A 25,803-nucleotide genomic window follows, 5' to 3' on the forward strand; every position below is an offset into this window, starting at 1 on the left:
AGCTTTATAGCGTTTTGAGAAATTTATTACTAGTAAGAAAGTAAATTTTTATCATGAATAAATTTGTGGAATTACATGGGATTACTTCCATACCACTAAATTTTATATTATAACGACTTTAAATACTCTGCCCTGAGTTAAACTGTTTTATTTGTGTTCAAAAGCAATTATAAACAATTTAATTTCTAAATTTTACTTTTAAATTGTAAAAACAACATCTAAATTATATGAAAATACGCATTTGATAGTTCGACTCGGGGCGCGGCAGAAGGTTGGTTACGTAAACCACTTAAATAATAACAATACGTGAATAATGGAGTTAAATATTTACGATAACCGTAAAGTTTTACGATACGATGCGATCACAGATCACTTACATATTAGGTATGTAGATGAAGCATAGGTATAGTCATGGTATATGTAGTTATAAAATTAATACCTACTAGTGGTCATATTTTTATTCGTGGTCATATAGTTAAGTCAACTATCCGTAAATCGTAAATTCTAGGGGTGAAATGGATTGTTGTAATATAAATTAGTGGGATATGTAACTGAGACTTGAGAACTGCAGCATAGTATTTCGCACCCCAATAAGCCTTACCTACATTTTAGCCAAAGCAATCGAAAACCCGACGGCGGCGCGACGAGCTTGGGCACGGAGTAACTAACATGTAATAGCAGGTTATGAATTTTATCTGACTTGTTATGAATATGATCTGTCTGTTGACAGCTGATAGACCATATCCATAACAAACTCATATCTAATTCATGATCTATTAAAATTACAATAATAGATTATAAATTCGAAGCCTTCTGGTCTAGACGCTAAATAAACTGACGTTGTATAGGTTGTCCAACCATGAGTTTATTTATAAAATTGAACACACAAATTTATTGGTTAGTACTATCAACAAATTAATATAGTGTTTTTATTACTGAAATACAATTTAAAATTAAATAAATAACTACCGTTACTAATTACAACACGCAACACACAATAAGCGTTTTGAGAATGTAATTCTAATTTCTTCGTAAAAATCTATGGCCTATAAAATAAAATGCATTAAATACAAAATGCGTGTTGAAGCTAGAATGCGTTCGTTCACGTCAATGACTATAATACAAAGTCTACGCTCACGTAGACCCCTATCTCAAGTCGATATTCGTCCGATGAAGCGTCGCAACGGGCGGTAGGGCGCGGCGGCGGGCGGCGGCGCGTTGATGTCCTTTGTGAGCGCGCGGAAGATTGACGAGAGCGCTTGTTTGCGTTTAGTTGAAAGCTCGCGGGCTATTCTTTTGTCTAACCTAACCAATATTTTGTCAAGCTATCAATTCTATGTGATTCGGGTTTTTCATGTGAATTATAAGTTTTATGTTAATATGTGATTTCTTCATAAATAAGGTATTTTTGGACTTGAAATATAATTGAGGAACGGAATAAATTCTGTTTGAAGAGTCCCCGGCAAGCTCGGCCGAATTGCACCTTTTCATACAAACGTAGTTCCGCTCTCATTTTAAAACTACGTGTTGGATTGTAATTAAACTTTGGACATATAATGACATGAGGTATATCTAGGTCTGTAATTAGTTTATATAGCTCCCGTTTATCAAACAAACAAAATAGAGCAAAAACAAGTTTTGAACGAAAAACTTAAATTCGCTGTATTTTTTTTTTTACTATGTTATCTGAAGCTGTATAAACTAATTACAGACATAAATATACCTTATCCTATTGCAAGTGCAAAGTTTCAGAGCAATTTAGCTAGTCATTTTAAAATGAGAGCGGAACTACGTTTGTATGGAGAACCGAACTTGCCGGGGACCCTTAAAATTCCAGATATTTACTAAAATGACAGTATCAACAACAATCATTTTGTCATTTTAGCACATATGTATCTGGAATTGTTTATATTCTAGACTAAATGCTAAAATGAATGTATTATGGTGCTTTAAAGTTCATTCGATTAAGAATAAGAAACCATCTTATTTCGCTATCGCTTGTGATTTAGACTCACTCAAATCACACATTTAGTAGCTCAGCAGGGCACACAAAGTGTTATGCCTCTATTCGTTTAGATAATAACAATTAGTAGATTGTGTCACAAGGGAGCAAAATGACATATTTACGGCGAGGGCGTACAATTGAATCCTAAACGAAGCGAAGGATTCTATAATAGAATCCTGAGCGTAGCGAGGGATTCTAACATAGAATCCTGAGCGTAGTGAGGGATTCAAGTGTTAACGCCCAAGGTGAAAATAATTTTGCTACCATGTGACACATACTGCTTTTCACATCACCTATGAGGAAATTACATACATATATTAGGTTTCAAAACATTATTATTTTAAGCAAAGATCGATACGGACAAAGTGCCAAAAATATGTATACACGACCTTAGTATAGGTACATACTTCTGGCACTTTGTCCGTATCGATATTTTCAGACGTGACTTTACTGACAAATTAAAAGTACCTACCGCTCATAATTATGTACCTAATATCTTTTTAAAGACAGCAGCAAACACCTAAAATGATACAATGAAAATCAAGTACATTATTTTTGTAGATTTTTCTGGTAACAAATTAGCTCTTACCCCTTTGAACCAAATCTTCGGAAGAACACTATGAAAACTGATATCACATATTTATTATTATAAAGTTATTGATTTAAACTAAGTATTTACAAATTTATACACAATACAGAACCGCATAATTAAAAACTTTTTAAATATAAACTTTTTAAATTGCATAGACAAGTATGGCTGCGTTTAAGGAGATCTAAAATGTCAAAATAAAAATTAAATTATTAAACTAAGGTTTTATACGCTTCTTTCTAAATATTACGCTAATTAATTAATTTAAAATACGCTAATTACATTTATTGTTTACAATTACAACAAAATATTATTTATGTTAGAAAAATTGTATGCACGTAATCGATTATAAAGAAATTGTAATCGATTATATGCATACTAATTTAATATGTCTTTGTGTCAATATTTCATACTGGCAACAAAATGTCCTTGAACAGAAAAGTGCCACTTTGATCCCTCCTAGCAGGGAAGAAAAGTTCCCTTTTCGAATAGGTGATGTGAAAAATAATAAACGCCAATAAGTAAACATTCACTGCTTAACATAAGTAATAACAATTGGATAGTTAACAATTGTTTTTTGTGTATGAATTCTTATTGAAATAATTTTTATGAGCTAAGGCAGTAAGAAAAAGGGAATTTGTTTGTTTTAATAAGTACCTGTACTTTACTTTTGATAAATTATTTCTATAAATATTTTTGTATTTGTAACTGAATATTTTTATATGTGGATCTTGCTTGTTAATAATTTATATAAGTAGAGCTTTTGTGAAAAATGGTAACATCTAAATAAATTGAAAGTTGGATAGGACACAGACAATGGCTGCAATAGATTGCGCTTTAGCGTTTAGACCTTGCGTTGCCTGTCTCTGTTTTATGGCGTGTTGTTTTCATTGGTGTGTGATTCAGTTATTTTTGGAATCCTACTTAATGAGTTCGGCTAATTGTTTTCAGTGAACTAGGAGTTTTAGTGATTAGTGTGATCACACTTCACGGTACCTACATATCTGAAAAAGTTACTTAGATTCAAATATTTTCTTAAAAACTAAGTTCACGGCTCCTCAAGCCACCTCCGCCTTGTCAAGAACCTCCGCATTTCACGATTTTCTAGTCACGCTTTTAATAAGCACCGTGACACTGAATAGTTATCAATAAATACTGCAAAAGATCATCAACGCCTCTTTTAGAGTTCTCTTTGAAAATGTTTAGAGAAACCATTATTAATTATTTATTTCTTGTTACAGGTATTTTATCATCATTTTGCTTAAAGAGGGAGATGTAGTTTGATTTGTTGGTAAGTATCTTTGACAGCCGGTACATACCGGCTGCATTTCAACTGCAAAGTACATAGGAACTGCAGTCTGCGCAGTAACGTCAGCAGCTGAAGTGCAGTCGCGATACAAGTTATTATTGGAGTTAATATAAGAAAATTAAAATTTTTATTATGCTAAATAATTCTATACCTACATTGGGATTGGATCATGTGAAGGATAAGTAGCAGTGGAAATGGTATCCTAAAGATATTTGCTGTAAAGTTGGATACTTCGTTAGCAAGACGTTGGAACAGTCTACATTGTACTGGATCCGTTAATGACTGACGGGGTGTCTAACTTTTTATACAATTATTTTTTTTTTTTTTTTACTTACATACTATGTTACTAACCATAGTTTGATAAGTCTTGTAAATGTGTAATTACTAACAATCTTATGGATATTTATGTCTGAATTCAATTAAATTGATTGATTGGACAAACAGGTACCAAATAGGATGGCCAAAAAAATAAGTTAACAATTTTGCGCTGCACTGACCAATTTTGCGTTTGTATCAGTGATAAAGGAGAACATTTTGAAGATTTTACGTTTGGTTTTAGTGAAATGATAAGTATTTTTAAATTACATTTTATAAAAGACCTGTAAGTAAGAAAATAATTCCTGTACTTTTGGGGAGATAGCTACGGAACCCTGTGTAGCTAACGCACAATCGGTATGTATTGAATAGGCAATCAAACTTATTTCTTTGGGAACGCACATGACCGCCACGTACTTGCACATTTGGTGTTCACTTGCTCACGCTCAGTGACAAATGCAATGTAATAATTGTAATATCTATTCTGTTTATTGTTATTCCGAAACAGCTCAATAGTAAACACTATTGTGTTATTCATTACAAATGATCGAATGCACTTGTAGCACACAACAGAAGCAAAAAGTTCTTAAAGGACTATATGGTCACTTAAAAAGTGCTAGAATTACCTATATAAATAGTATGAGCTGTGTGTATTAAATATTAAAAGTAAGAATTGTATCAATTTGATGAGGATTATGAGCGCGCTTAGGCTTGATATATAATTTGATGATCTTTATCTAAAATATTTGACATACTTAGTAGTGTTAACTAGCATTAGCATTGCTTGTAAATATTGAGCTGAAAATTTAACTTATAGTACTAATAGACGAATAAATAAGAACACCTCCTCGAGGCTCCTCTCGGTGTCTGCATTGAGGACTTTAGAGCTCGTTTCCATTGCACATTATGCAATACGTAGGTACACAATTGTACCTATAGCCCTACACTTACATTATACACTCTTTTTTGCCGCTTGATAGACATAAACGGAACACAGCGCCCAAGTACCCGCGGGTAGCTATTAACTTGACCGCTTTCTTGCTTGATCTGTTGCCACATACTATTAGCCAAATCGGTCTGGAAACTTTTAATTAAGATTTTTTGTTCTCTTTTTAATAATGATTGAAAAATCTTATCACTATTACTAAAATAAAAAGGTACATACAACCGTACGTAACATGACGTACCTATGGCTATATGATAACTAGGTGTGCGGAAAAACGCATGAAGACATTTGTAGAAAAATATTACTTGATGTTCGCATTATAGTAGAATACTATTATTGAATGGCTTCCGCAATTCTACAAACTTTAAACTATCGTTTTAAGAAAACAATTTCACTGGCGTGCAGCATTCTATTCATCAGATTAAGCAATTACCTAACTGACAAGACTATCGCTCCTGTATTCGCATGGGTCATTAATTTGCTTATTACAATAAAATGTGATCGCAGCCGGGTCGCAATACTCGCAATGGACACTTCTTACGTGCGTGAGAAGTGGAACACGTCTTACAACGAAATAATCTTGTCTATTTAAATCGCGAGCCAGTCACAGGCGTCACAGCTAATTTACGTGTTTTATATAAACTGTTTTAAACTAGATTAGGTATTTTACCTTCTGGAATCGGATAAAATCTGTAAAGCTAAATTAAAGTTTTATTGGAATGTCGATATGTTAGATCTTTTCAATGGTTGTTCTGATTGCTAGAGCTATTGGAAATTATAGTCGTTAAAATAGGTTATTTGATAGTTATGCGGCTCGATACGTCCGCGGGCAGTTTTCAGGCTAGAGAAGCTTGCAATAAGCCATTTAAAGCTACGCAATCTATAACATCCCATTGAATCTTTTGTGCGTTACCATCAAATTTACACGGTTCGTATCTTTAGTACATCTATGAGTTAACTATATATATTGGGAGTTAAGCGCAGGTTAAGCAGAGACGCGAAAGGTTACAACTCGTTGCTCAATGCTCAACCGATCGCATCAAGGATCACCGAGGCTCTTTGCATTTCGCGTCACAATTATTCTCGCGTCGTCTATTGTTTTGTTAACGCTTTAATTCGAGCACACGAGATAATAATAGTCGAAATTATCTAGTATCTTCTGGATTCGATTGCGTAAAGGCTATAGTCGTAGTTTCCACGGTTTCTTGACAATGCGTGGTGCAACGGTGGTGAGCCTCAGTCGCAGCGCCGGCGCACGCGTGTACTGTCAACTCATGCGATTAATACTGCACTAGTGATGATCGCCGCAAATTGTGACAACACTGTGAATTATTAAGTGTGTGATTGTGGAAGTTCAACTGACGGATGTAGATTGTTTGGTAAAGCTACCAAATAATTTGAGTGCGGGTTGTTGTTTGCGATTGGTGATTCAGATTTTACATGGACTTGACTAAGCTATTGACAGGTTTTGTCTAAATAATTCAACACTTCCCTAACTGGGCTCACGAATGAATATCGCGAATACTACCTATACCCAAAGTTACATATATTCAGGGGTATAAACGAAATACTTGTTTGTACTACTACGGAAACTTAACGCTTTCATACTTATAGGACGTAAAGTACTATATGTATATCACTTGCACATTACTGCATATGAAACAACTTTATGTTCCTGATTCCTTACATGGCTTAATGACAAGCGTTTGCATAATCTGCATATCGCCCTAAAGCCGTTTTAATTCCACGTTGCATAAAGTATTACTGACAGTGCATAAATTCAGTATATGGTCAGCCTCACAATCAGCTGCTGATCAATATTGCATCGCTTTAACAAATATGTCTCATTTGAAATTGCCGCATTGTTACATTGCGAAAAAGCAAAGTTATGTTAATTTTGTGGGTGACGTTTATTTTGAAATTCGCCAAATAAGACGAGATTATCGCAAAATGCGGTTTTAAGTGGGAACGTTTTGGGACAATAAGTACTGCTAATGTAATGATATTACTCAATAGCTCCACGAAAATGCTATGTCTTAAGTAATGTCTCTGTGTGGACATCTGTCAGGGATGGACCGAGGGCAGGCAGTGGGCGCTTATTTAGTAGCCAGCGAAGTTATTTCGGCAGAAACATCAGTGTTGATAACTTTGAAAAACTATGGTTATTTGTTAAAGTTTTGATGTTAATAAGAACTTAGTTCTGTGGTTGAAAAGGTGGGGGGTGCCAATTTAGATAACCGAACTTACCTATAAGCTCGTTACTTGTTAATGTTTCTTACTAGATCATTGTCATTCATAGTCTTTTCATGTTCGTAATTTTTTTATTGACAAAATTTACGACTATGAAATAATGTTTATTGTGACAGAACCCTTTGAAAAAAGCCCAACAACCATTAAGCGCATGCCATTGTATCAGTATCAGCTAGAGTTAAACCAAGACAAGTGCAACGACTTTGATAGCACATGCACGCAGTGCAAGTTTTAGTGTTATTTATACGTCATAGTCTCGTAGAAGTTCGACGTTTAAAATAACACTTACACTGCGTGTGCTATCAAAATCGTTGCAGACTTATCTTGATCTAACGCTATCATTTTCATTCATAGTCTTTTCCTGTTCGTAATTTTTTTTATTGTCAAAATTTACGACTATGAAATAATGTTTATTATGAAAAACCCCTTTGAAAAATACTACCATTAAGCGTATGCAATTATGAAACTCGTCTAGAAATACGACTTTCAGATTAAGCATAGTAGCAAAAATGTGCTACGCATTAAAAATATGGTCGCATAATTGCCCCGTTATCACCCATCTAATTGAGCCGATGCCGTTAGAAGAAACGTATCGCTGCGCCTGCGCCTGACCGTCACAGCACGTAATTGTATTGACCGCTAATCGCCTGTTAATGAACGTTACGTGTCGCAGGCGCAGTTTCTCCTTAAATTGCATTGCCCGGTCACTTAGCCTGAATAAAAAAAATACTAATTTTAATACAAACGTCACAGTAGTTATGTCCTTTCGCGACGGAAGGCGGCATTGCTAACGGAATGCTAATAGCCGTGTCACAGTTCAATGCTCCAATAATTCCACAATACCAATCAGTAAATTGCTAGGCAGATTCTTTGTAATGTATGGTACTCCTCAGTGGGCACAGAGTACTGACCGATTAAATGTGATAAAAACAGTGTTTAATTTTTATATCACCTACTGACAAAATGCTTAGAATTTCGATACCTAAGAATGATGTGATGGAATGTTTGACTAAAAATGGGGTTTAATCCAAGATGAAGTATTTTTTTAACTTTATTCCGTCCTTAATTAACAGAGTACGGCTAATTTCCATAATAAATTTCAAAAGTATAGTCCCATCTGGAAGAATACATGGAACTTGGCAAGTTGGCATGCATGAAAGCTAATACAATAGCTACATGCTACATGTAGTTTCTTGGCGACGGATGGCATACGCATAATTTGAAAACTATAACTATAATATTACTATACTAAGGATATATTGTCCATTGGCAGTTTTGTTGTAACTTCAGCCGTTTTTCTAATAACAACAAGAAACTGCAAATTGGGACTCTAATGTGGGAACAATACACTCCTTTTTTGGGCAGTCGTGTAAAAAGCAGTGCATAAAGCTACATGTATGCCAAGTTTCATGCTTTCTTCCAGTTGGGATAGTACTTGGACCTTACAAGTTCGACTAAAAGGTATTTTTAAGTAATATGCCATAGAAAGAACATAAAATTTTAGTACAGGTCCTCTTGTCAAATTGAAATATCTAAATTCGATCAAGCTGATTGTAATATTTCGTACAACGCATATTAAACACTTGCAATTGCATATCGTCATTCAACCAAAACAATCAAGCAATTATTTGTTCAAACGTCACAAACAAACAAAACAACAGTATCCTATCTATCATAAAGTAAACATACTCGTATTAACAATATAAAACACAATGCAAAACAAATGCATAAAAACGCACCTAACAATTTATATCTACTTTATTACTATTAAACGAACCAGAACATTAACAGATTCCCGAAACTGGTCCTGAGTGCTTAAAGTTTAATCACTCAGGACCAGTTTCGGGAATCAGGAAACAGCTAAATTTAAGTAGTGTACATATTATTGTATAGTGATTCACAAAGAAAACTTTCGATTTCAGTTAAACAAAATAAACAACAAACAAACAAAAAGAATGAAAACCGCGAAGTATAACGTCTCGCAGTCTGAAATATCAGCATAAACTGTAGCACCGTGGACACCTTGGTTCGCGTGTGGTGATTGTAAATTAATGAGCAATGAGCATCACGATCGCGGCAGGTGCTGGGTTGTGACAGGTGTTACTGTATACCTACACAGACCGCTAGGCTTCCGACAAATTATCTTTCCTCCTTTTGGCTCTCCTGATTGAGTTAAAACTATTAATTTCTCTTTGTTTTCACCATTTTATGTTACGAGTAAAAACTAATGTAATATTTTATTTAAGAATAAAATGGAAAACTTGACGGGCATTATATAATTTTAAAACATACAAACAAATGTGACGTTTTCCACCAAAAGGTACCACATTGTCACTAGTCGATAAGGTTGATTTCAAATTGAAGCTATATGGAAATAGCGCCTTATTGACAACCGACAATAAGTACCCTTTTGGTTGAGAATGGCACAAATATTCCCGTTTGTAAATATTTCCAGAAGTAGACCTACCTAATTAATCATAATTATAGTACCGATAGGTACGTTTAGGAAATTGCAACTGTATTTTATTATTTTATCGCCAACAAATGGGTTAACAATGTTTTAACATCATTTGCATATTTCACGATTTTTATAATAGACAAGTATTATATTGAAATACCGTAATTGGCCGCAACAAGTGTGAAGGCACTTTGTGCCGGTGATTATTTGGCTTTGAACTCAAAATAATAAATGAATTCGAAGGCTCAAGGTAATGCTCAAATGCCAAAAGATAAAATAACAACAGGGACGATCCGCACTATAATGTCGGGGTTCGACGCGTAGCGCATTGTTGTGAACCTAATAATGACTTACGAAATACCTGCCTTCACATAGATCAAGGACTAGGTTTGTTATTACGGTGATACAATAATGCGTACCTACCGTGTAACAATTAGGGAATTCTTGCTATTGTATTCTTTAATTTAATACAATTAAATTTGTGAGTTATTCTTAGGAAGATTACACATATTACAAACATAATTAACAATTTCAGCTTGACAATGATAGCTATTAGTGATAAAATGAAACGAAGCAATTTGTTGGTTCACAAAGCTTATTATTTAAAGAAATGGTAGCGCCCGTAATGCTCTTCCTGCGTACGCTTCTCTGATGGACCGATTTCAACACAAGCAAAAAGGTTAAGCCATGGAGTCCATCGGCTACTATAGAAGTTTATGCGTTTTAAAATGCTACTAAGAACATTTGTGTTGCATCAGACTGCCGTCGATGTAAACCATTAAGTAAAAGTAACTTTAATATCGATGGTATCTTTGAGCTTTGTAGAATAAAAACATCTTTAGGATCACTGATCTTAGAAGTTGGTTTAAATTAGAACAAAAAGTGTGCGCCTACGAGTAAATGTTAATTACGGATCTACTTACATAATGTAACTCAAAGTTAACGCGTTGTCTTGAATAGATAAATAAGGGAGGACTCGTTTCACAATTACCTACAGTGCAAATTAGCCTAGTGAGCGTCGTGACTTGAATTTACCAAAATTATTTTTTTGCCAATGAGGAGACATAATGCGAAATAGAAATCGGTTAAACATACGCGAGTTTCATACATTATTGGATTATTTTTTGGTTTTATGATTAATTAAAGTCCCTTAGTTTACGTACACCAGATGAAGGTACTACTGTATCTTAGTTTTACTAATTATCTACCTATATGCTGAAATTAAACGAGCAATTAAAATCATCTTTATGAAGAAACGGGAAAAATCTGTTTAGGTACACAATCAATCAATTAGCATAACAACGTAACAATCCGGAATAATAATTGTGTTAGCGGGTTGCCGGGGCGACCTCGGGTTCAATCAAGCGAAAGTGTTTTATTTTTTTGATTTAAATTTCATTAATGCAACTAGCATAATCATAATCAATACATATACATAATAAATGTCAACATTAGCGCTCTGAAGACACCGCACATCAATATTCATAATACAAAAGGCATCAATTATTCGCAAGCATATTGTCTTGAGATTTATTGGTAGGTATATATAATCGATTAGACAAATTTTAAACTATTAATAGGTACATTTAAAGAAGTTGCGGTTTTAAACAGAATACCTAATAATTTGTATTTAACGCATAAATAACACAATTCACAATAATAATACAATAGACAACTGTTCAACATCTGCCAATAACTCGTCTGCTCAAGCGGAAAGTTTAATACAAACGTGGGGATTTTCCTCTGGATATTAACATTACTTATAGGAAATATTTTTAAAGAATTTGATGTACCTTACCTATTAACTACAGTTATGCCTCTGCGTTTGATATTTTTCCGTTTTTAGGGTTCCGTAGCCGTTACTCTATAAGCTATATTTTAATGAAATTTGGAACATTGGTGTAAAGTACACCCCCCTAATTACTTTAGAATTTATTTATATATATATAAATTCTGATCTGAAATAATAGTGAATAAAATAGTGGCACTTAATTCGGTAAGTCTCTGAAAAAGTTTAATATCAATTCAATATTTTTGAAAATATTCGCTTCGAAAGTTCAAAAAAATGTGTATTTAAAACATCGACAATGAAATGAATGATTGATATAAGAAAATATACTCGTAGCATACTTAACACTTTTTATGAAAATTGTTTTGAACATGATCGGTTGATTCTGTTTAATAAAAAGACATGTTCCGCGAAGGCCCTTTTGATTGTATGGCTTTTTCATATTGTAGGTATATATAAATCTACGGAATAATTCAATACTCGTCCGACACCCACTTGCCCGCTTTTTCGATAAAAATCAAACGACCCCTTCGTACCTATATAGATATGGTTAGTAATAGTACATATATAGCTATCACATTGTGTTAAATATTTTCCATATCGTCAATATTCAGAGGAAAACGGTGACTTCATTTGTATGGAGGAGCTGTCGTCCACTATCCTCTTTACACGAAGCTTAAATGTTTATAAATCATTATTTTTAAAATAACATCGTCCACGTTTTTATTTTAACTGAAAATTTGTAAACCTTATCGCAAGAATCGGAACGTATGTTATACATACACGGATCTTATGTGTTCATTTCAATTCATTCATGTTCTTAATATAAAGATAAAGTCATATTTAATTTAACCACACGGTGTACAAGTATTATGTTTCTCAATTTATTCCTCGCTCCGCCTGGCCGTGGAGAATGAGCTTAACTGTAGGAACTGCGGGTGTTACGCATGCGTACCTACGTCAAGAGATCAAAGATTCCCTGTGAATCGCATCTCAGGAAACATTTACCACCAAATGGCCCCAGTTATCAGTGCATCTATTGCATTAACGGCACCACGGTAAAGTTGCATAAAATCCAGCGGGTTGCACAATCCCAGCAAATCACTCTCGTTGTCCCGCCATTGTCGCCACGCGCCTGAGAACGTTCCCGCGTCGGCAAAAAGCGCGGGAAAAGCCCGACAATAATGGCCGACATAACGCTCCGAATGTTATCTATCGCATGCGTTTTACAACGTTGTGAATGTTCCACTTACTGTCTGATAATGTCTACTTAATCTATCCTTGTTATTGTTTATTTTCATAGTGGCTAGTCTTAGAGCGATGCATTATATTTGCTCATTATGCCAGTCATTGACAAGGTTATTCTTGTTGGGCAAACGTGCATCCAACAGTGAAATTTTTAAATGAGATCGATTCTACAACGTTCTAGTCAGTTACTCAGCGACGTTTGCACAATAGTCTAAATTATTCGTAAATATTTAGATAACAATGCTTCGATGTTGGAATTTTTTGTTTTTTGGCTTAAATTGGAGGTATTCGATTGCATCAGTTTGAATGACAAACATCGTATCACAACAAACAAACAAACCGCATTCTTACATTCATTCATTTAACACAGGATTTTGGTTGCACTAGTACGGTTTCAGCAGCCCTCGGTGCATCAGTTACCTCATGGTTTCACAATATCAAGTACCTTACCGAATGGCCCAGCAGGGGTGATGAAGACGATGTTCGCCCATAACTGTAAAAACATACGTAACTGAATAACAACGAAATATCCAATAATGGTTAATGGACATTACATAATGTATGGGGAAAGACCGTCCTCGGAGTCCGAAATAGTGGAAGATCACGTGCAGACGCGCACCGCGGAGCGCAAAACCCGGCGCAAGGCGCACAGGACCGCCAACGAGCTGCAGCCGAGTCTGGCGCAGCTTGACAACGAAACCGACTCCGTCAAATATGAGAAGAAAGAGAAAAAAAGTAAGGAGCCGAGGATCCTTCGCTATGTACCCAATACGGACGTAGAGGAGCATCAAGTCAGCGACAATTACGAGACATACGACTTGAAGACGACGGACGCGAAGCCGAGACGGTACGCGTTCAAGAAGAAACCGAAGAACCCGGCAGATGGATCTGTTAACTATGCTTATTCGAGATCTAGCAGCAGCTGCTCCTCGCCTAACGGCAACCTACCCACTATCGCGGAGCATGGCGAGGCGCTTTCGACGCGACATACGGCGCCGCCGAGCCCCACTGTCAGCGAAATAATCACTGGCTACGAAAACAAATTGGACAAGTACTTTAACAAACCGAGAGAAGTGAAGAAGTACCGCTCTAAGGTAATTAACGTAAGATTATTGTAGCGATCCATCATTAGGTTTATGTTATTTGGAGCCTTTCACTAATCTCCTCTGGAAAGCTCATGACGAACGAACTTTATTTGCACGGTTTACCGCGACCGCAAGTAATTAATTCTGTGCCTTTTCGTAATTATTTCTTTGATTAATGTACAAAAAATATTGCATAAGGAATGTGCACGGTGTGAAATGTGTTGAGTTTAATTTATGGGAGTGCTTCTCGAGCGATTATATCAGTTATTGAAGGTTAATAGTGTTAATACCCAGCTCGACGTGCCTCATTAATTTTCCTTCAATATTATTTAATAGCGCTATCGCTAGGGCAATTGATATTATGGTAGATACATAAAATATAATATGATATCTAGTCCTGTACTAGGGCACATGTGATTAGCCGGGGGTGTCTTGGTCAAAATGCCTTCCGCGTTATCGTAATAACCTGCATACGTCATACCAATTTACTACATACAAGCTGTCGTATGGCGACATTTTGATTACATGCTAGGTTGCAGTTGGGTTACGGCTGACCACTAGAGATATTTAAGTAGTTTGCTTGAGAGCTGCGCTAAACTTTTAAATCTCGTAGAGCCTTCACTTAACTAAGACTGGATTTTAATGAAGTATTGGGCATCGGAAGGATACTGGGTTATGTGACTTATGTGGTATTTTTTCCACTAAAACATTTTAACATGTTTCTTCTATCGTTATGAACTTACAGTGATATCATGAAATTAGCGTTTCTGGGCGTAAGCGTATACATTTCGTTTTATATATACAAGCAAGATGCTTACGAGTAGGTAGGTATACAGTCGTATAAGTATCACAATAGTCATATTACTTTCTACAAATGTAGGTGTTTTTTTTTAAACCGGGACAACGCTAGGAAGACGATGATGAAAGTGATCTTATTTTTGTACTTATTTTATATACATTTTGAGAAAAATATACGCGAACCACATTTTTTTTAACTGCAGTATCTTATTGTGAATACCATTTCCATGGAGGTTTGCACAACCTGACGATAAATGCAACGATGCCCTCCATATGCCATACCAATGGAAGAACAAGATCTTCACTAACTTGTCTGGTAACATTATATGCGTGTGCGCCCTGGCTACCGAGCTATCTGGCTAAAAGTTAATCCTAATATAATCCTAGCACTCGAGTAGCGAATTCCTTGCAATACTAATTAGCTGAAAGTAGTTTCTTCTACTTTAATGCGCTTGTCAATTTGTACATGTAACTATGTATAACGATTTATCTCTATTATTACAATCACGATTAAATAAGTTAAACTAGGCTCCGACTAATAATGAACTATTAGGTTTATCATCTTCTAAGTGGGTTTGAAAAAAGCTATAAAACCCTTTCATAATTCATAATTCTTTATTGCTCAACACTGTAATAAGAAATCAAAAATGGTTTTGCTCTTTACGATAAGAGAATAAACAGACATCAATACTAATCATAAATATTAATAAATATGGATGGTATTAATTAATATGGATTTCCGCAAAGTAACGCCTGATTCTATTCATTAGACATCAATACAACTGAAAATTGGTTATACTTGTCTTACTTTAATTTCTTTCATTTAAGCTTTATCTGTATTACTTACCTATATTTTTATTCATGCGATGAGTACGTGTTAAATAGCTAAATATTTATCAGTACGGTTTTTACTCACTATTATGTTTAGTCGCTTTTGGCGACATGTTTCGGATTCTTTGGATTGTTAAATAGCTCTCAAATTACCACTTATAGACATATTTCGGAAACTCGTTATGCTGAGCCGGACTCCGCATTAATTTACGTCCATTAAGTTGCAGTTAAGAAAAGTTACGAGCATCGACAGCACGCGCCTCTTTCCCCGTATCGAGGCATAATAACATTTTTAACAGTCACGTAACTCTTTGACAACTGCGATCACGCCGCGGTGTGAATTAATTTTATTGTTCAGCTACCTTAGTTGCGTCCGTGAGTAAATTCTGAGGGTTAATATCTGTTATTACACGAATTTTAGCTTAAGCATTCACCTACTGACCTTCCAACTTTATATTTTGTTTTGTAATGGCGATGAAGAACAATTTTTAGGCTTCCAGTTCATCTTTAGTTTTACTTACCTAAGTTGGGTTTGAAGGTCAAATAGCAATCACTTTCGTAAAAACTATTAGTGCCTACGCCAATTCTTGGTATTAGTTAATTGCCACGCGGCTCCTAAAATGCCGGGATAACGCGAGGAAGATGATGTATGATGAGCTAGTAATATTTAAAGTTGCTTTAAAATGCTGGCATGAGTGAATCAATTAATTGAATGAAATAAACTTTGTGTTATGCGTACGTCTGCACGCAGGTACTTCAAAACGCTTGTATGTATCTTCTTATAAATCACCACATCAGTCTGCATTTATTCTGGTTGATTCGATTCATTTTTTAAACCATATGTATCAGATCTACTACAGCGGCAGAAATCCTGAAGCTAACAAATCGTAATCGTAAAGCGCGGCAATCGTTTAATACTCGGTATACTAAATTAAAAACCATATCAAAGTCTGTTATAATCAATAATGCATTTCTTATTTATTTTTATTTGCGTTGTTCCAGGGCTCGCACCCCGACAGCCTTTACCGGGTGCCGCTGGGCGCAGGCGCGGGCGGCAGCAAAATGGCGCGCCTGCTGCGGGTTATGCGCTGGCCCGTCGCGCTCATCGTCGTGTGCGTCGCTCTGGCCATCTTCGTGTACTTCCTCATGCCTGGTGAGTGTCCCTGACATCCTAATATGTATGACGCTCGGCGCAGCAAGTTGATCGTCGTGTGCGTCGCTCTCGCCATCTTCGGGTTTTTCATCATGCCTGGTGAGTGTCCCCGACAGCCTGGTACACGGCGCTCGGTGCACCTTCTGCGGATTAGCTAGGTATACGCTGGCCCGTCGCGCTTATTGTCGTGTGCGTCGCTCTCGCCATCGGTGAATGTCCCGACAGACAGCCTGCTCGTCAACCATCATCATGTAATCATCTGCATGTCGCTGTAGCTTCACGTAATGTACCTAAAGAGCTGAGCCTTCGCGCTATGTATCTATTTACCTCTTATTTTGTACTTCCTCAGTGACTTTCATATAGGTATGATATCGTTTTAATAGTTACAAATCAGTGGTGTTATGTTATCAGATTTTCATCGTATTTTGTATCGTATAAATCAATCAAAAAGTTACCTCTAAAGTTCCCGTAACGTTCAGTCGTTCAAACTGAACCAATCTTCCGCCTGCTAGCTACTTTTTATATATATTAGTATTGTAAGTAAAGTTTATAAAATTATGACATAGGTATTCGTCTAACAGCTATTAATCTCTGTTCCGGGGCAAAGTACGGGCTGTCGCCGGCCGAGACGTCTCTGCACGAAGCGGCGATTTTATGTAATGCTAATATAACTTGAGGGCTATTCCAATAGTACTTTTTTGTTATCAAACGGTAATGGATATGATCTGTCAGCTGGCAAAAATGTATGTACCTATGTATGTAGACACTTGACTGTACATAAAACAGCTGGAAACAAAAATAAAATATGTACCTATATGCAATGTACAACGACGAACTTATATTAGTTAACCTTTGAGCAATTGAAAGGAAAAATAACAAGATATACTTAAACAAACAAACACTATACAGAAAACACATTACGGAAACAATTTTCAACCAATGTTGAGGGACATTTCTGGTTAAAGAATGTCACTGTTGATATTTGACAGATCATATCCATAACCGTATAATAACAAGAACTTATAGGTACTTCCTGGATAGGCCTCCGTGTGGTGTCCTGCGTGCTTTAGCGCTGGGTTGAAAGTTCCTGGACGTAAGCTACTAGGCGATCATCGTAACTGGATTAGAAAGGAAGAGTGAATGTCAATTGTCTTTTTTCTTTACATAATTCTTAGCTATTTAAAAAATGTTCTATTTAAACTTTACCAAATTGTTCTAATTTGATATTTAATTAATTTTACTAAGTTTATCACTATTAGAATAAGTGATGGACTTCCGGCATATTCTTATTCGTCAGTTAGTTTTATTTTTGTTCAAAAATAAGAAAAAGAAAGAAGAAGAAAATCATGCAGGCAAAAATCCTGTCTCACTATAACTAACTTAAATATATTCAAACATAATCGTTGTTGTTGAATAATCATACGAAGTTGACAAGGCTTAATTTGTTAGGAGTATATTTTAATAATCAATTAAGCAATATTTTCAACGGCAATAAAACTATAAACATTGAATTAAGAGCTTCCACGTGAAGCTTCTGATCTCATAATAAATTGACGTAACTTTCTCGGTTCGCACGCAAAGGCTTCATTTAAATCGGTGTGGGCCTGACCCGTCAGCTGAGCTGCCTTAGTCTTACTATAGCAGCGGTTCTCAAACTTTTTTGGTGACGGAACCCTTTTGTAAAGCGAAATATTTGACGCTCCCAAATAAAACAATTCCGTTCGTCACTGTGAACCAGACATATTGTACCTATAGAAGAGCTGGTTCTTTTTGAGAATGCCTGTACTGACTTAACGGAAATCCGGACGGAATGTCTATCAGGGCATCTCGCTCGCTCTACTACATGTACGGACAAGTCAGAGCAAAATGAAAGCGCGAATGACTTGACTGAGGAAATTCGTCAAATCAGACGAATTTCAGTTTATATTTAGATCAGACTGAACTGACAAATTTCCGCTTGGATTTTCCGTATGTGGCGGATCCACCCGAAATGACAATGACAGAATTCTGCCTGTCAGTTGTTTAACATATTTGTCATTTCTGTGTAACAGAAATCTGTCTGCATAGATATTCGGCGCGGAATCCAGCGTGTCTATGGCCAGCCTTATACTGCAATGCAGTCAAATAAATGTAATTGTTCGTAAAGAAAGCTGCCCCTTCACCAGAACTAATTTGCTAAAGAAAAATGTCCATCTTGAAGACAGCTTCGTTATATTGCGTGCCCCCGGTGACCCCCCTTGATGCGACTTTCCTTTGTATCCTTTTAAAGTCAACGTTGACTTCGCATTATTATGATATAACTATCGTCAAAAGGTTGCTTTTATGGCGAATGTACTTTTATGAATACGTTATTAGCCATTCTATTGTCAATTAGCATGTCGGTAGAGTCTGATTGCTCATATTGAAATCTACTTATTGGGCTATGGACGGACAATGATAATACCTGCTTACTTAGGTACATAATATCTGTCGCCCCTTTAGTCAGTCAGAAGGTGACTTTTTTAAAAATTATTTATAAATGTTTGATACATAATTAATTCCTAGCTTTACAGCTTACGCATTTAGATTTATCTACGCGAGGATTTAGCTTTTAGTTTTGCTTTAGTTGTACCTAAATGTCTATATTAAACGTAATTTGATGGAAATATTGCATAACATCCTCATACATTTTAAGGCCCGATAGACCAATCCTGATAATATCAACTTCTTGTTTTCCGTTGTCTAAAATACTGGTAGAGGGGACAGATACCTAATTATATTTCACATTGCGCCCTGCTTAATAGTCCACAGAAACGTAGTTGCACTGATAACTGCATGAATGTACTCCTCAGGGTGCTACCTACCTAGGTAGTCATGTTGCATAATTATTATCATCTAGCCTAATTACTACCTTCCCGTGGTCATGTAGACTCGTTTCCTATTTACTACATGCATATCAACTACCTACTTATATTATATAGGTACATAGATTAAGTACCTAGTCAAATTAATTTTCAGTTCAATCAAATTTTGCTTTATCAAATGTTATACCTTTACGTTTACGCCCAGTACAACTCACGGGGCCATAATATTTGACTAGACTTAGCTTATATTTAGATCTTTGATTTGTTTTTGTTTCTACTATGTCCCATACTGTGTTATTTTGATATTATACCTAGTATATATTTTGGGTATGGATAAAATTATATCTAAATAAATACTATTTAACTTAACTGCCTGCGTATACATATGTATTTATAATGGTAGGTACCTACCTTTAAAATATTGGTTGGATGTATATGTATATGTATATTTTATAAATACTTGTCTGAGCTATAAGATTAATAAGAGACTTTATTGAATAAGTTAACTTTGTTGTAGATTAAAAATACGTCACGAACAGCCGCAAGCAAACTGTAGACCATTTTAAAAACATAGGTACATAATAGGTACCTCTAATTTTTAGGAAACGGGGGGGACATTTTTTTTGTTATTTATTCTTATTTAACCCAGATGCTACTTTAAAAGAAGAAAGGTCGATCTGTAGGGCATGTATCCAGGTATCCACGCAATACTAGGAAACGTTTACATATGTAGTTTAACAAAAGAGCTATTGCACCATGTTCTACTTATTATCAAAATTAAGTTCACATGTGACACAGTACAATGCATGTAGGCACGCATATCTACGAGTATACAATCTCGAGACAAATTAACTCGTCGCACAATTCATGAATTCATCGTTTTGTATTCAGCAATTAATCTCCTCTACTCTAGGCGGGCTTCAAAGGAGTTGATTTATAGTTGATATATGCACGTATTTGTATTATGTAGGTGTGTTGTTGTGCAACAGCGATAAGGATTAATGTCCGATAGCAGGCTGAGGTGTGCCGTGACATCTTGAACCCCGCTTTCACCGATTTTGCGCCTCTGCCGAGTGGGTGATTCTCCCAACGGCTTCCTCCCTAGTTACGTCATGTTGCGAGCGTTGAATGGCTGTTTGCACAAAAGCGATATTAGATACAGTATCTTTATACCTATCTGCTCCATATGCCATTGTTCGTTTAAATTGTTATTTGTTGGTTAGATGAACACTTCTCCTATCTACAGAACTTCTCTCACATGTCGATTATTTGTAGCAAAAAAACGCAATCTACTTCATGGGTCATTAAGTAAAAAAAATTAAAACCGGAAATTAAGAAATGGGTTAATAATATAAATAATTTCTTAGTAAGCCTCAATTTTATTCTATGAGTCCGCTTATGACACGCATTCTAGATAGACGAAGATGTCAAAGGGTATGGTAATTTGGCAATTTGGAGGCATTTTTACTAACCGCCATAAAATATAATTTCCGTTCCGCGGCAAACATGTTACGCGCCTCTTATTAGATATGGAGTTTTATTATTGTTTATGAGCTCTACTATTCGGATGAATAATTTTAATTTCAAAATAACTGTTACACGCGATTTATAGTATAATATTTCTATGCTACTGTCATCGCTTATTTAATCAGTATTATGAAGTTGTTTATTAAATATTATTTACTACTCCACGCTCACTCGCGGTATTGATTAATAATATAAGTCGAGTTGTAACTCGGATCATATTTAAGCGCAGGCTTCAGGATTATTTAATGAGATCATTTTCTGTTCCATTGCATAAAGATTTCTTTCGCCTTTGCGTTACCGATTGACTCCTCCGCTATTGCTTCGGAGCCTATAATCCACTGTGTAAAAGGTTACCGTTTTTTTTATATTGCAGATAACTTCCAAACGGGACCAGAGATGATAAACGCGACGTACTGGGAATCGAACGTAGCGGTGGCCGACACACACCGCGCCCACGATCACACATATAAGCCACCGGAGCCTAAGAAACTAAACAATAAAGTGCAGACCGGTAAGTAAGAGTACCACCTAACGAAGGTGCAAATCAGGAGGGAGCTTTAAAGATAATTTCTTCATATCTACTAAAACGATGGCTATCTGCGTACGGCCGCTGGTTAGCGGGTTAGATTGTATGTATTACAGACATCAGAACAAATTAAATCATATTAAAGAAAAACTTGTTGAGTCCTACCACGCTAAGTCGCCCGCCAAGTTAGGCGGTGTGCATGATGGAGCAGCCATATCTTGCCGCTGCGAAGAATGCCGAGCCGGGTAAATTTAGCTTGGTCGCAGTCTACTAATAAGTCTTAATGGTAATTAATCGTCAATAAGATCATAAAGTAGGTACAGTTAGCAGCAGATATATTCACTAGACTAGAACAACGGTCTACATAAAACTACTATAATAATTTTACACAGCACAATTATATACGTTACTTAAAGCCTTTTCACGATAAAACCTGGCCACGTATGATATGGTAAATCTTTTAAATGAATGTGCATTTTCAACTTTTTTGAAATAATTTATGGTTATCAAACTACATAATAAAATTACAAACACAGTATAACATTAGGTTGTCTGTGACTTTGAGCATTATATATTCCATAGTACCTAATTTTATCATGCTCGAGTTCTGATGATGGGATCCACGAGGAATCGAGGGAACTCCTCAAATGTGTAAGGCAATACATTAGTGATTTTTCTATTTTCATCAACAAATCCAGCATTTCCATTTAAAAAAGTGACATTTGATGAAGTGGAGCTGCTGATGATGATCAGAAATATCAGAATGGAACTCTTTAATGACGCATAGTTCACGTTTGGCGATTTGTCTTCTTTTTTATGTTTATTAAGCAAGTTAAGTTTTAACGACACATTTTCGTCAAGCTCGAGTTCTGATGATGGGATCCATAAGGAACCGAGGGAACTCCTCAAATGTGAAAGGCATACATATAGTCATTTTTGTATTTTCATCAACAAATCCAGCATTTACATAAAAAAGTGACATTTGATGAAGTGGAACTTTTTTGAACTGCGATCCTGACAGAACCGAACTGCTATCAGAAAAGTGGGTTAGGTTAGGTTAGAACTGTGACCCTTACAGAAACGAAATGCTATCAGAATATTGGGTTAGGTTAGGTTAGAACTGTGAGTACTGTGACCCTTACAGAAACGAAATGCTACTAGAAAAGTGGGGGGTTTTACCTCCTTCGAGTTAGGCAAACGGTGCTGTCTTTTTCATTTCATTGTCTGGAGTTCACCATCAACAATAAGTAACCTCTCAACGCCATCCCCCATTGAAGTCGGTTTTTTTTCTTAAAAATTATTAATATATAGTTGTAGCAGCCAGTTAGCCGATAGCGATACACTAGTAGTTGCAGGTGGTCTGGTGATGAGCAGCACGGTAAACAGCAGTTGCAGTTAAGGTATAAGTATATTGGCGTTCTCAGGAGTCTAAGTTGCGTCTAGTTTTATACGCCTAAATTGCGACTCTAATACGGATCATAATCACGTCTGAGATGTACTTGCAATTAACTAAAAGTCCAAAACACATGTACAGTGATGAGACTGTACAATAGTACTATATATGTATACAGATTATTAAAATAAAATAACTGCTTGAATATGTCAATTCGGTAAAAATATATACTTACCAGATCATGCATGACCGGATTATATCGTGTACAGTCTTTACTTCACGTCACGTAGATTAGGTATTCAGATCTTCGTTCATTAATCATAAAAATACCTGTAAGTATTTTGGTTTTATTTAGTCGGTGTAAATTTGCACCGTTTTTTAAGGCACTGGGATTACTGAATCGGATTATCTGATAGCATCACGTTACCTACTCACTTGTTTATATAATTGTTGGTTTATAAGTGTGTGGGATAATCGATAATGGTAATAACGTACACTATGTAGCTATAACAGGTTATTGTCATCGTTGTTTCAATTTCCATAAATTTCGCTTTCATTATTTACACACTTTATAATAACAAACATAAGTGATACTACTATTCCGTTTATTAAATGTTCGTGTTTTCTTGTTAAGTAGATTTCATTAGAGTTTCGAAATAATAAATGCCTACTTACAGACACGAGAACGCCGGAAATAGATTTTTACGATGCAGACCACAATAAAAATGAAGAATTGCAGGCTGTGATCAGTACCATTACTGATAAGCAAACGAAACTGCCCATTCCTCCGGTGTTTCCAACCCACCTGACACCAGAGGTACAATATGGAAACGAAAATGCCGACACTGAGAATTTGAGATCACCGAAAGTTTTACATAAAATAAACCAGCTGCCCGCCGACTCCACGCTGAAACCTCGCATCACACAGAAACCAGAGAAACCTTTAGCCATTTACTTCAAAGACGGCGAAGGTGTTACCACCACCACCACAACTACCACCACTAACACCGAGGATGCTAGCGAAGCGATGGTCAACAATTTGTACACTATCCACAGTGACAAAATAGATGACATCGCGTACAAACCTTTACTCGGTCTGTTACCTTGGCCTGTTAAGACTGCCAGTTTAGGTCCTGTCCTGCCTCCTGAAATGCAAGAATTCTACATCCAAGGTCCGGCGAAAACAAACTTCACCTCCGGCCATTCAAAGTTCTTTGGAATCGGAATTGAAGATGCGGAAAAAATGCAATCTACCACGCAAAGCTCAGTCTATAACACAAGGGTGTCACCGACGCTGCCTACGTGGCGTGATAGAGATGACACGACCACTAAAAACTACCCAGTAAATGTCAACCCTGATGGTAAGTCAAAACATCAAAGCTAGGGCATGCATGCGGTGGAAGCAAATACTTTAGTAAGTGATGCCATTTTCTTTAGAATATGGGATATATGGGTTGCACTCATTATTTATTTTCAAGGGATCACAATCTATTCAAAAAGGGTTAGCACTACGAGCACAATCGTAAAGATCGCTACTGCTTTGAAGAGGTTAAATATCAAGCAATTATCTTTTCTCTAAAGGAAATTCCACTCACATACATAAATGTGTTAATGTTTCAGTATCTCAGTGTCGCTCGACGAGTCAGCCGCTGTGCCGGGGCGTGCTTCCCTACGACTTGGCAGGCAAGCCGGCATCCTTCGGCGGTGTCTCCGTCACCACTCTGCTGCCTCAGATCCTGTTCGTGGCCGCCACCAACTGCAGCATCCGCTTCAAGACCTTCGCCTGCGCCTTGTTGGAGCCTGAGTGCAGCCCAGCGCCTTATGCTCCCAAAATGCCTTGCTATAATTTATGCAAAGGTACGTATCACATAACAATTTTAGCCACGAAATATATTTATAGACGCTAAACCTAGCAAATGCCAAATTGTCTTCGTCATAGTTGCAAAATATCAACTGCACTGGGGATTTTACCTGTTCAAATGTTAACTGACTGGTCAACGGAGACATGATACTAGTAATAGATCATAAATGTATAATGTACATTTGTGTACCTACCTAATATGTAGGTATATTCCTATTTTTTTTAAATTGAATTTTTTTTTTATATACCACGTCGGTGGCAATCAAGCATACGGCCCGCCTGATAGTAAGCAGTTACCGTAGCCTATGGACGCCTGCAACACCGGAGATATTACACGCGCGTTGCCGACCCTAACACTCCTCTCCCTCGTTGAGCTCTGGCAACCTTACTTACCGACAGAAACACAACACTATGAGTAGGGTCTAGTGTTATTTGGCTGCGGTTTTCTGTAAGGTGGAGGTACTTCCCCAGTTGGGCTCTGCTCTAGATCTGGTATGACATCCGCTGTCCTGTGCCCTACCACACAAAGCGAGATGTCATTCACAGTGCCCATACCTCTCTTACTTGAATTGCTGCAATGAGCATACGTGTCTTCGTTCTCTTCCAGCTGTCTTGGACGGATGTGAAAGCGACATTCCTCACGAGCTTCGCACAGTTTTAAACTGCAAGCAGTACTCCAGCGCCAACTGCGTGGCGGCGCGGACACCGTGCGAGCGGCAGGAGGTGCCCTGCAGCGACGGCACTTGCATACCGAGGGACTGGATTTGTGACGGGGCTCATGATTGCCCTGCCGGCGAGGATGAAAATATATGTGGCACCTGCCAGCCGCATGAGTTCCGGTAAGCATATTTAACGTTTTAGGGCTCTTGATAGTTAT

General features: G+C 36.6%; 2 protein-coding genes across 5 annotated transcripts in view; one reads left to right on the top strand and one right to left on the bottom strand.

Annotated features, from left to right (window-relative positions):
- The window catches only part of LOC134755792 (uncharacterized), a 158,278-nt gene that overhangs the window by 88,684 nt on the left and 43,791 nt on the right, over positions 1 to 25,803 (bottom strand). The gene's annotated exons all lie outside the window — the stretch shown is intronic.
- LOC134755759 (uncharacterized) overlaps positions 1 to 25,803 on the top strand; it is a 102,215-nt gene that overhangs the window by 73,928 nt on the left and 2,484 nt on the right. For 3 of the 4 annotated variants that reach the window (XM_063692336.1, XM_063692334.1, XM_063692335.1), the window contains exons 3-7: positions 16,626 to 16,776; positions 21,520 to 21,657; positions 23,743 to 24,426; positions 24,686 to 24,922; positions 25,534 to 25,765. In XM_063692336.1, coding sequence (XP_063548406.1) covers positions 16,626 to 16,776; positions 21,520 to 21,657; positions 23,743 to 24,426; positions 24,686 to 24,922; positions 25,534 to 25,765 — 1,442 coding nt within the window. Of the gene's footprint in view, positions 1 to 13,430; positions 14,004 to 16,625; positions 16,777 to 21,519; positions 21,658 to 23,742; positions 24,427 to 24,685; positions 24,923 to 25,533; positions 25,766 to 25,803 lie in introns of those variants that run through there. The other variant, XM_063692337.1, reaches the window with a different exon arrangement.

The sequence above is a fragment of the Cydia strobilella genome, chromosome 3 (assembly GCF_947568885.1).
Source record: "Cydia strobilella chromosome 3, ilCydStro3.1, whole genome shotgun sequence".
Taxonomy (NCBI): Eukaryota; Metazoa; Arthropoda; class Insecta; order Lepidoptera; family Tortricidae; genus Cydia; species Cydia strobilella.